At 39.5% G+C, this 13,430-nt stretch overlaps 1 protein-coding gene across 1 annotated transcript; it reads left to right on the top strand.

Annotated features, from left to right (window-relative positions):
* The first annotated feature begins 8,633 nt into the window (after nt 1-8,633).
* On the top strand, nt 8,634-13,184 carry rd3 (retinal degeneration 3, GUCY2D regulator). Its single transcript, XM_053613795.1, has 2 exons — nt 8,634-9,895; nt 12,564-13,184. The coding sequence occupies exons 1-2, from the start codon at nt 9,609-9,611 to the stop codon at nt 12,916-12,918; spliced, it is 642 nt and encodes a 213-aa protein (XP_053469770.1). The 5' UTR covers nt 8,634-9,608; the 3' UTR covers nt 12,919-13,184.
* Nucleotides 13,185-13,430: the final 246 nt, after the last annotated feature.

Below are 13,430 nucleotides of genomic sequence, written 5' to 3'. Positions count from 1 at the left end.
CTGAGGTGCATGTGTTTAAATGCACACGGAAGCTAAACTGAATTGATTGGATCTAAACCGAGCCAGGTTCATTGATGTATAGCATGCAGTTATTGGCTGGATGAGAGAAGAAGAGGCCTTCGACATATGTAATGAGTACTCCCTGTAGTGGTTCATGCATAGTGGGGTGGGGCCCCTGGATAGGAATCTAAGGATTATCTGATCAGGGATGGTCTCCATTGTGCCTGGTCTCCATCCACAAACCCATCTATATATAATGTTCTTAAAAGTATTTAGCACACATATACATGTAGTAAAGCTATATATCATGTGACTGAACCGTGTGTGCTAGAAAAACTGTTTCTCATCTGAATGATGCTTCAGAATGAGTGGGACAAGAGCTCCATCTAGTGGTCAGAAAGTGAATTGGTTATATCCTTTACAGCATTTTACAGTGTACTAAAATCTTTTAAATATCAATGGGAATATACTTAAAATATATTTTTCTCATATGAATTCATAGGGGTGCCAATAATTGTTGCCTACATATATTTAACAAAGATATATATATATATTGATAAACCAGTGTTTTGTTTGCAATTGTTTGATATCTATGAGAGCAGAGTATTTTTGTGAATATTTTGAACAAAAGATCAAAAAGTTAAACAATAAGACAATCTTCTTTGCTCATATTTCCCAAGGGTGCCAATATTAGTGGAGGGCATTGTATCTGTGAGGGGCAAAAGTATGTGAACCTCTAGGATTAGTAGTTAATTTGAAGGTGAAATTAGAGTCGGGTGTTTTTAAGCAGTGGGATGACAATCAGGCGCCCTGTTTTATTTAAAGAACAGGGATCTATCAGAGTCTGATCTTCACAAGACACGTTTGTAGAAGTGTATCATGGCATGAACAAGGGAGATTTCTGAGGACTTCAGAAAAAGAGCTGTTGATTCTCATCTGGCTGGAAAAGATTAAAAAAAAAAACATTTCTAAAGAGTTTGGACTCCACCAATCCACAGTCAGACAGATTGTGTACAAATGGAGGAAATTTACGACCACTGTTACCCTCTCCAGGAGAAACAAACAAAGATCACTCCAAGACCAAGACGTGTAGCAGTCCGTGAGGTCACTAAGGAACCCAGGGTAACTTCTAAGCAACTGAAAGTCTCTCACATTGGCTAATGTTAATGTTCATGAGTGCACCATCAGGAGAACACTGAATACCTATGGTGTGCATGTCAGGGTTACAAGGAGAAAGCCTCTGCTCTCCAAAAAGAACATTGCTGCCCGTCTGCAGTTTGCTAAAGATCATGTGGACACGCCAGAAGGCTATTGGAAAAATGTTTTGTGGACAGATGAGACCAAAGTAGAACTTTTTAGTTTAAATGAAAAGTGCTGTGCTTGGAGAAAGGAAAACACTGCATTCCAGCATAAGAACCTTATCTCATCTGTGAAACATGGTGGTGGTAGTATCGTGGTTTGGGTCTGTTTTGCTGCATCCAGACCTCGACGACTTGCCATTGATGGAACAATGAATTCTGAATTATACCAGCGATTTCTAAAGGAAAATGTCAGGACATCTGTCCAAAAACTGAATCTCAAATGAAAGTGGGTGATGCAGCAAGACAACGATCCTAATCACACGAGTCGTTCTACCAAAGAACGGTTAAAGAAGAATAAACTTAATGTTTTGGAATGGCCAAGTCAAAGTCCTGACCGTAATCCAATAGAAATGTTGTGGAAGAACCTGAAGCGAGCAGTTCATGTGAGGAAACCCACCAACATCCCAGAGTCGAAGCTGTTCTGTACTGAGGAACGGGCTAAAACTCCTCCAAGCCGATGTGCAGGACCGATCACCAGTTACCCCTAACGTTTAGTTGTCGTTATTGCTGCACAAGAGGATCACCCCAGATACTGAAATCAAAGGTTCACATGCTTTTTCCACTCACAGTTATTTAACACTGGATCATTTTCCTCAATAAATAAACGACCAAGTATAATATTTCTCTCTCATTTGTTTAACTGGGTTCTCTTTACCTACTTTTAGGACTGATGATGTTTTAGGTCATATTTATGCAGAAATATCGAAAATTCTAAAGGGTTCACAAACGTTCAAGCACCACTGTACCATGTATATGGATGAAAGATAGAGATGGGACGTTCAATTCAGTATATTGAGCCAATTCTTTCAAATCGCGTATTTAAATGTACCAAACGTCTGATTCAACTGATTCAGTTTAACCTGAGAAATTTTAAAACCTTAAAATTGGGCCACAAAAAAAAACGTTGCTATGATGTCACACAAAATTGGATTAAAACTGACATCTGAATCAAAATTCACATGAATTATTTTACATAATCAGTTCAAAAGATCTATTCTTTCACCAGTCAGACATTACTAGTGGATGAGAAAAATATACTATACATAGTTGATAGAGTAAAAATGAAGCATAGTGCGTAGATATCCTAATGCGTCCTGATGACTTCATGTGCTTCCTAGCAATCCCATAAGCAAAAATGTCTTTGGCCTTATAAGGCTTTTTCACACTCATTGTCTAGTAAGCTTCTCTACTACAGCTGATTCACCACAGCTAAAAGTCACACTCTTAATGAAGCTGAATCGGATGTGTTAGGCTTGGGAAAACAGAAAAGCGTGAAGTGGAGGGCTCTCCTGAGACACAGCGGGAAGCGCGATCTTAAACACACCATCTTAGTTTAGTCGGCGTGTGCGTTCGTTAGCTTCTCAGCTGCTTAAAGTGATCAACACTGCTGTTTGATAGATGGGTTCTTATTTGTTCTGACACTTTATTTCATTATATAATCATTTGAATGCTACAGCCTTGAGGATCGTTGCTTTCGGACATGTCTCAGTATTAAAACTGATGCGCTCACAGAGCGTTATGTGAAATACATGTTTTCTAACATCGGTCCGGTATTAAAAGTGACCGTCAGTATGTGGTGTCCTCCAGCTGCTTTAAGTACTACAGTGCATCTCATCCTCATGGACTGCACCAGATTGGTCAGTTCTTGCTCTGAGATGTTCCTCCACTCTTCCACCAAGCAAGTTCTCGATCACGTCTGGAGGATCAACGGTTACATGTAATTTTCCACTGCGAGGACGATCGGCTGTCCTTCCTGTCTCCCTGTAGCGCCGTCTCAGGCGTCTTACGTTACAGACATTGCAGTTTATTTCTCTGGACACATCTGCAGTCCTCATGCCTCCCTACAGCAGGTCTATGGCATGTTCACGCAGGTGAGCAGGAACCCTAGACATCTTTCTTCTGGTGTTTTTCAGTCAGTAGAAAGGCCTCTTTAGTGTGCTAAGTTATTGTAACTTTGACATTAATCGCCTAGCGCCTGTAAACTGTTGGTGTCTTAAGGACAGTTCCACAGCTGCATGTGCAATAATTGTTTGTGCTTCATTGAACAAGCATGAAAAACACCGCTTAAACCTTTTCCAATAAAGATCTGTAAAGCTAATTTGGATTTTACAAAATTATCTTTAAAATACAGTCTCCTGAAAAAGGGACGTTTCTTTTTTTTTTTTGCTGGGTTTATATAGATATTTCTTTTTTTCTTGTCAAAATATTCTCTTTTCACCTCACTTAAATTAATTGTTACACTGCTAAATAATATATTTTTTTTTACTGTCATAAACTTGACTCAGAATAACATCCATTTCTGTTTCTGACAAGTTCTTTTTTTTGATGTTTAGTCGTCATTTTGTGTTTTCAGCGCTCTATAAGCTTTTATGGAGTGTTGTGGGTGTCGATAAATGCAGTCCAGCTGTGCCGTGCACACAGTTTGCTTTTGTAAATCTGGTGGAGGTTTTTGGCTTACACAAACATTTACACACAACTTTATTGAAAGACTGAGTGTTACAACCCGCTAATCTTTGGGATGGGAAGATTTTTTTTTTCTTCTGTGTGCTGTGCCATATTTTGTGTGCAGGTCCGAACTCCCTCCCAGAGTTTCCAGCCTTCCCTAGCCTGCCTTGCTTCTGCCTCCCAGGATGACATCACTGATTGACGACCATATATAAAGAGGAAGAGGAGTGAGAATGGTGCGGGATGTTGGAGGTGGCGAGTTTGGCATGTGAGTTTGGCATGTGAGTTTGGCATGTGAGTTTGGCATGTGAGTTTGGCATGTGAGTTTGGCATGTGAGTTTGGCATGTGAGTTTGGCATGTGAGTTTGGCATGTGAGTTTGGCATGTGAGTTTGGCATGTGAGTTTGGCATGTGAGTTTGGCATGTGAGTTTGGCAGTATTCTATATTCTTACTGCTGTTCTGGTTTCGATGCTTGCCTGGTTCTGACTGTGAGTTTGGTTGTCCCTGTATCCGTTTGTGTATTCTCTTCAACACTGCATGTATTTTGTGCTCAGTTCACCGACAGTAGGGGTGTGGCTGCCAATTCTTTTGGGAGAGGGGTTCTTTTGTCTCTGTATTTGGCTTAAGGAGTTGGCGAAGGATACTTGTTTTCCTTTTATTTTCCTTTCAGGTAAACGAGCTACCAAACCAAGAATCCTTCTGTTTATTATTTTGGCCTTGGCCCACCCTGAAGGTATGGCTGGTTTGGGTCTTTGTATAGCTGTATGTATATAATTGTTACAATATTCCACAACTTTTTAACACAATTCCTTGGCTTCCCTTATTTAAAGGTCAAATTCCACTGAATCCCGAGCTGGTTACTCTGTGCGGCCTAACCTAGACTGGGCCGTAACAACTGATAAACGTGTGATAAACACTTGCCAAAAAAACCCCAAAACCTACTAACAAGAAATGTTATTAGAATGGATACTGTGTTTTATGTTCTATTTAAGAAACCTGTACAAATTTGTTTCTTTACTTTACCTTCTTTAGTTTTCACTCATTACTCCAATGAAAAACAGAACAAGCAATTCTCAGACACCAGACATGTCCTGGTTGATCAGGTACATTTCAGGTGAGGGTAACAATGATGCACCTCTTCATTTTTCAGCAAACTGTTCCAAAACTGCTTTATTATTTTTATTTATTTATTTTTTAAGTCACATGCTGTATTTTCTCCTACACACCTAATGCAGCCATTTCACACATCAATTAAACACAGATACACATTGGGAGTTCAAGGCCATAAATTTCTGACTTCCAGATTTCTAAATGTAACAGTTGGACATATGGCATGAAGTTACTTTAATTACATAACAGTAATGCCAAAGACTGAATTAACAACCTGTTGAAGTTTAACAAATGAAGCAGTTAGTCATTAGCTATAGAAGGTGTAATTGCTGAGAATGAAGAAAGTACAAAAATGACTTATTATGCAATGATGCTTCTATAAAGCCAACTGGTGTAACTAAATGAATGGATTTATCTTTTCAGAATAAAACACTTTATTCTAGCCGGAGTTGTGGTGAATCCAGAGCCTATTATGAGAACAGTGGGTGTGAGATGGGAATACACACTTTATGGGACCCTAGTCCAGTGCAAGGCACCATGAAAACACACATTCACACACTCAGTCCCAGCTATGGGCAATTTGGAGTTGGTAATCGATGTGTGACGTGATGCACGGACATTAACCCAAGCTTAGGATTGAACCAGCAGCCCTGGAGTTGGGAATTTAATGTTGAAGTAATTTAATGTGTATCCTAGAGTTGACCTGACTTAGCGAGCGGTACTGAGAAGAGGGGCTGACTTCACTTGTGCTTTGTGTGTGTGTGTGTAATCCTGATTAGCTGAGACATATGTTTGGCTTTAAAGCTTCATTCATCTCTTATCCATCTGTCAGCCTTCAAGCTGCTGTAGTTTTTCTAAACACATGATAACATCATTAGCAGTGCACTTCAATGTAAAAGAGAAGTGTGTTCTGCACAGCGAAAAGTCCCCATGTTGCCACTTGTTCAATCTAACCGTTACAGTTCAATACATTAAATAAATAAATATCTCCCTGTATCTTGTGGATAATAAGCTTGTGGTGGTGGTTTTTTTCTTTTTTTTTTTTTTTTCTAACTCCATTATCTTGCTATAATCTGCATTAACATAAGCAGAATATGACCAGCAGAGCCCTGTGAAGTTAGATTCCCTGCTGCAGCATATGATGTATTATTAATGTAAAAGCAATGGTAATATGATTTCTGCTAAAACTTATGAGATATATTTATAGGTAAAAACACTGAATAGAATCTGAAGAGTAAAGTGTCTACCAGTCGATGCCTTCAGCATCCATTTAGAAGTCTGTTATGAGTGAAATAGCCTCATCGCGCCAGTGCAAAGAAACATCTGTATTTTTGGCTCAGGTGTTCATTTACTCTAACAGCGGGCATGCAGGTGGCAAATTCCGAGGAAGTGAATCTTATTTGCACAATAAAACCCAAGTTAATTATTTCTGAAAGGCACGAGGGCTTACATATTTACGAAATCTCCACACTGGATCATTGAATAACATTTAGTGCATTCACAGTCTATTTAGAAGTCTGTTTTAAGTAAAACAGACTTCCCTAAATTAAACTCATAGACCCGGTGCAGAAAAAAACAAACATATTTTTGGCTCAGCTGTTGTTCTCTTGTAAGAGTGGGTGTTCAAATACCAAAGGGTAAGCAAATCTTTCATTACGTACAGCAAAATCCGTATCAATTATTGCTGAAGCACAGGAAAGCTTTCATAAAAACAAAATATCCACCTTTGAATTTCTAGAAAACATTGAGTTATTAGTTTGAAATCACTTTTAAAAAAAAATTAAAAATCACTGTAAATGACTCATCGTACCATTCGTAATACCTGTCGCACTCCCCCAAACATAGTGAGCAAAAATGTTAAACAATGACTTTTAATAGGCTTAATGTTGCAGAACGTTGCCATCCTAGCCCACACACATGCAAGTATTCTATTTACGGCCTGTGTGACCTCTCTGTCTCACTCTCTCTGTCTCTCGCTCTCGCTCTCTCTCTGCGTCAGCCTCTTGTCTTTGTAAGGCTTACAGAACATCACTATAGCAACTGTGAGTGAGGAGCTACTTCAGTGAGGGAGGGAGGAAGGGAGAATGTGAATTAAGCCGTTCACTTTAAAGCAGCCTGTGCTGGATCAGCGCTCCAGGGACGAGAGAGAGAGAGAGATGAACTAAAGAGAACAAGAGAGATAGCAAGAAAGTAAAACAGAAACAGGCAGAAAAGTGGGTGGATGGTACTGAGAGAGAGAGAGAGACAGAGAGAGAGAGAATACAAGGACAGCCACTGGAAAGCAATAAGCAAACCAAATTGCACACATCTTGAAAATTGTAACCTGAAGTCTGGGGAAGATTTGGAGGTGGAGTATTCATTCTGAAAGAGTTTAAGGTACGTACCAACAACTGTGGATTATTTGTTTGTAATTGCTTGTAATTATTTCAGCTGCTACAGTATCTGCAGTGTGTTCATTTAATGATCAAACTTTAATGACTTACAAATCGCTCAGATCTGATGCAATACAGGTGCAAAAAAGTTACACAGTGACACAATAGAGTAGCTGTCATATTAAATCCAACTATGATAATCATCCAAACCAACATGGTCATTTCCAGAACATGACAGAAGCTTTGTGTTTGTTTTCAACAGCAAAACATCAAACAGCATTTAACACTACTCTCTCTCTCTCTCTCTCTCTCTCTCTCTGTCTCATATATATATGTATATATGTATGTATGTATGTATGTATGTATGTATGTATGAGAGAGAGAGAAACCCCCATAGAGAATCCTGCATATAGCTGTAACATGGTAAATATCTTGTTTGTGTCCCAAGCTTGACGGTTGATATTTATTCTGCACACACATGATCATGTCCTCTTGTACCTGTGAGGGTTTCAGCTACAGACATCTCTTTTGGGATCATTTTACATTCCCGCCTTGCTTTTGCTCCTTGTGCCTTGAAATTAAACATGTTGCTATGATCACTGATCCATCTACTTTGAAATCACACACACACACACACACACACACACACGCAATACTGTATATAACACATATATAATATTTTGAATATGTTACACACAGCACCGTCCCTGGCAGATTTTCAAGGAGTATGGATTGAGTTAAAAGTGAAAAATGACTAATCACGTCCATCATCAGTCTCATCCACATCAAGCACTTAAACACGCCTCATCATCGTCTGTTCACTCGACTGATCTCTGTTCTCTGTTCATGCTCACATTATTGGGGAAATAATTGTTGATTCATTCAGTCAGTTCTTTCTGTTGACTAAATTTATTTACATTACTCCCTTTTTATTAGGTCATTTAGACATTTTAAAAACGTTCTCCTCTGTCATACGTACAAAGTGTGCAAGTGCTCTACTCTGTTTTGATGATGATGATGATGATGCACGAGTATCACAGACATTTTGACAGCCGGCATCTGATTACAATCTGAATTCATTAGGTTTATGTGCATTGTGCAATGGCACATGACTTTCCAACGACTTGATCAAATCATGACATGCACTGCACGAGTAAAGCACACTTACCAACAAGGATTTAGACATAGTCTAAGCTGTGTTTGTTAAAATGGAATCATTTCGACGTCATTTTGTTAAAATGAGATTATATTTTCTGAAAGTAGAGATTTTCACGGTATATTACTAGCGTCAAAATCAGATTTTTCATTTTTGGCTAGGTTTTTTTTTCGCCCTCATATTTTTCTGTGAGATATGGTAGGTTTTATACTAGTGACCAATTTCAGATGGAATAAATAACCAAATCCAGAACATTATAATAGTCTTGTCTACAGATTTATAGTTAAATGCCCCATCGCATGTAACCCATTATCTGTAAAGTACCCATTGTCGGTACACATTTTGTAAAAAAAAAAAATATATAAATAAATACACGTTTTTGAATCTGATGGTAATCTAAACACAACCGTAACATCAAATGTTTCTGTCAACAGAGTTGGTCTGGTAATAAAAAAAATAATAAAAAAAAAATCACTAAACATGACAATTGTAATCTCCTTCATGCATTAAATCAGTGGTTTTCAAAGTGGGGGCCGCGGCCACCAGGGGGCGCCCGGCGGGCGTCAACAATTTGGTGTGAAAAATAAATAAATACATGATTCTCTCTCTCTCTCTCTCTCTCTCTCTCTCTCTCTCTCTCACACACACACACACACACACACACACACACACACTCAATTCCTAATATAATGTAAAGATGTAAGGGATATATTCAGAAGTGTGTATTTTTAATGTGTTTTAAAGACATCTTGCAAAAGGGGGGCCTCGGTCAAATGTTAATGCCATTTGGGGGGCCTTGCCCTGGGAAAGTTTGGGAACCCCTGCATTAAATCGCATACATTTCTAACCACGTGATCATAAGTGGAAAAACAAGTGAAGAAGGCACATTTCAACATGGCATGCCCTGAAATTGCACGTGAGTTCATGTAAACACACGTGACATCATGTGAATAATATGGGCTCACGTGAAAAGGAATTCGGTGAGAGAATTTCCTTTGAGAAATGAAACCACGTGGAAATGAAATCATGAACGTGAATAATGTGACGAAATCACAGAAATAACATGACAAGCAATAGATTTGCAAAAAGTATCTGAAAACTGATACGTATTCTTTTCCACGTGACTTTATTTTCGAGGAAGGAGCACGTGCGCACGTGGGGCCATGTCGTGGTTCGGCTGGAGCGAGCCTGTGTACCGGAGCGCGCGGCGCGAGCCGGCTGAGGCGGTGACGGACACACTGATGCTCGAGCTCAGCTGGCAGATGAAGGAGGCGGAGCGGCTGCAGCGCGAGCGCGATAACGAGTACCGGCGGCTACGCACCGGCGTGGACTACAGCTGGCTGGTGAGCGCGCCGCGCGTCTCCTACGACATCAGCCACGGAGAGAGACTGGCGCTCGAGGACCTGTGCAGCAAAGTACATCCGTCCTACTGCGGAGCCGTGATCCTCCGGTAATCCCACACCAGCACGAGCTCAGTTTATCACGCGGTTCTAATAATACATCAGCGACATTTTCCTTTGATCTCAGACTCACAGCATCAGATGCCTGAAACGACACAGAGACAGTGTTTCAGACTTCCCGGAAAATGCCCCCCCCCAGACATGGTCACATACACACACCATGCCACATCTGTCTGATTCCCAGGTGTGATTTTAGGGCATAGTGAAATGCACCTTCATATGTTTTCCACATGTAAGTAATATGTATGCTTATGTATGTATATTTTTACACACTATGGCAGTTATAACCAGATGAACAAATAGGCCTATATATTTTAAACCTAAAATTATTATTATTATTATTATTATTATTATTATTATTGTAGGAGTAGTAGTAGTAGTTGTTAAAATTCTAATAATTTGGCATAAAGGGAAAAATGTTTATCCCTGATGGTTAATTAAACACCAAGGCAATTAGAGCCATTTTTCACTTTTTTAAAAAAATTGTAATTGCAATTACACTTGGGCTTTATAGAACTCACATCGACAACAAACAAAGGTTGTGAATAATACTCAATATTAGGGGTGTAATGCTAGGATGATTCTGATTGATGTGTCGATTTAAAAGGCAACAGTTGACATTAATTCATCATCAATAGATTATTATAGATTATCATTAATTAGAAATGTATTATTATTATTATTATTATTATTATCAAAAAGGACAGACAACTGGTGTGTAAAAGATATTTCATGATTTTAAAACCGATGTGTAAATAGTCTAGCAAGGTGTTTTGCCCATCATCATACTTTCTGTTTAACGTGAATATTTATGTGACGCTTGTTCTAATCTAATGCTTATCCTAATCTCTTTCCTGAGTTTGTGGAACAGGTTGTTGCCCGGAAATGTGTGCAGTCAGTGCTGATCATTTCAGCTATATTCCACAGTGTTTATGGGATCAGTGCTAATCTTTCTGTGCTCACACACCTGGGGCTCCATAACCATCAAGATCAACCATATTTAATATTTAATCATTGCGATTAAAAGAATATAGATTGGGAATTTAAAAATGAATGTTAGAGCTGTATTACTATAAAAGCTAAATCTGGAAAATGGATTTATTTTGGGAAATGAGACACGACATAACCGCTAAGTATGAATATGAGAGCAATGTGCAGTTTAGTACATACGGATGTGTTCTGAAATGGAGAGCTGCATCACTTTGCATAAAGGAATATGAAACCAAATCAAAGAAGCGGAGCGTCAGAATTTACAAATGCAGTTTTAGGTGTTTTTTTTTTGGTTTTGTTTTTTGTACTCACACCCTCAGATGTAGGAAGAGCTTTGTATTTGTCCATGCCTTGGAGGCACATGCAGTAAACACACACAGAATGATTTAATTATAGAGATAAAACCCACCATGCTGAGTTATTTTAAAGCTTCTTAAGAACATCTAGGCTTCTTGAGGGTGGAACAAGTGACTTAGCCAAAGTGGCTTTGTGGAACACATGACAGAACCCTGGCCCTAATGAGCTCGAGAGCGTCTCTGGTTACACAAAGACCAATTAACTGTCACTGGGCCTGGTTTACCTGGCCTTGGATAGGTTGACATTTGTAATTTGCATTGACAAAAGGGATCTGAAATATACAGTTAGCAGATACAGATCTGACAGTTCTTGTTTAAGTCTAGGGGTTTTATCCAGGTTGTAAATCCCTTTAAATTTCTAAGCCTCATAAATGATCCAATCAGTTAATTAACAGGTTTAGTTGCTATGTAGCAGCAGAAACAACAAACTGTGCTGGAGTCCAATATGGCAAGAACTGGATGCAATGCCTTCACTCGTGACATCTAGTCAAACCAGGAAAAAGAAATGTGATTTGCGCTCAGAAGACACGTTTCCCTGTTACATAACAAGCATAAATTTACACTTTAGTACCAACCCGTCCTACACGAACACCCACCCACCTGGAACAGCTAGAAATCATACACTGTTGGTTTTTTTTACTGACTAGATCAGTATACTTAATACACTGACAAACTAGCATACTGTTACATGTGCTCACTTGGCACATGTAGTGTGAAGACAGAAAACACAGGAAGCACATTAATGAATTATTAATGAAGCTGGGTTTCTTCCAGGTACACTGTTCATTTGATTTTTTTTTTCCATTAGCCCAAGAACATGCATGTAGTTGGACTGGCCACACTAAATTATTGAGGTCCCAGCACCAATATTCAGCAGTTTAAACTCAGTGATATTGTTGGAGCATTGTATATTCTACTGGGCACCTTAGTAACTCACCTCCAGGGTCGGGGGTTCGATTCCCACCGTGGCCCTGTGTGTGCGGAGTTTGCATGTTCTCCCCGTGCTGCGGGGGTTTCCTCCGGTACTCCGGTTTCCTCCCCCAGTCCAAAGACATGCATGGTAGGTGATTGGCGTGTCTAAAGTGTCCGTAGTGTATGAATGGGTGTGTGAGTGTGTGTGTGATTGCGCCCTGTGATGGATTGGCACCCTGTCCAGGGTGTACCCCGCCTTGTGCCCGATGCTCCCTGGGATAGTCTCCAGGTTTCCCCACGACCCTGAAAAGGATAAAGCGGTATAGAAGATGGATGGATGGATGGATGGACCGACCTTAGTAACTCTCTTAAACCTGAGGTGATTATTTTTTCTTGGTAGGTTTCGTCAGGTCCTGACAGAGAACGAGCCAGAGGTGCAAGAGGTTTCCGGTCTTTTCCGTGCCGTTCTTCTCGAGACACTGGAGCGCATTCAGGAGGAGAAGGAGGCACAGCGCTTGGCTCGGCAGTGGAATAACAAGCGCTCCATCAGCCTGTCCATGCTTACATTCAAATCCCGAATGAGAATCAATCCGTTCGGCAGCTCTGTGGCTCTCACCTCCAGCAGTTCTGGATTAGAGGAAGTCCGTACCATATCTCAGGATGTTGAAAAAGGACTTGGACACACAGCTGAAAAGGCACAACGCGTGATTAGCATGCCTGATTTCAGACACAAAGGCATTAATGGACATGTGTGATCAACGTTTGGACTCCAAAAACACGACTTCATGAATAGTGCTGCACGATGGATTGAAAAAAAAACAAACAAACAAAAAAAACAAAACAAAACAATCCTACAAGGTAAATTCATGATATAATAACCACCAAAACATCATACAACGGGTTTTCTGCACATCACTTTCCATTTTCAAAAGCACAACAGTAAATAATAATAAATAGTTTTCTATATAAAAATGCTAATGATGTAAATATTTCTCTGATTGCAACGTACCTTCATACTGATGGTACCGTAACACTCCTTCTGAGTTTCTAAACACTCTCTGGCATTTACTGCACTGTAAATGTAAATGCTGTGTGTTTGGTTTAAGTTTAGTTATAACAGTTGAAATCTCGAGATCTTTTAAAAGCTGTGAATTTCAATGCATTATGTTTTCAGGGGCTGGTTTGTATGGCATTTAGCAGTCTGTACTGGATAAACCACTTTTTAATAATAATAATAATAATTTTTTTTAGACACAAACTTCCATAT

Source organism: Ictalurus furcatus, chromosome 25 (assembly GCF_023375685.1).
Source record: "Ictalurus furcatus strain D&B chromosome 25, Billie_1.0, whole genome shotgun sequence".
NCBI classification, from domain to species: domain Eukaryota; kingdom Metazoa; phylum Chordata; class Actinopteri; order Siluriformes; family Ictaluridae; genus Ictalurus; species Ictalurus furcatus.
This window is presented reverse-complemented; position numbering and strand designations above follow the sequence as displayed.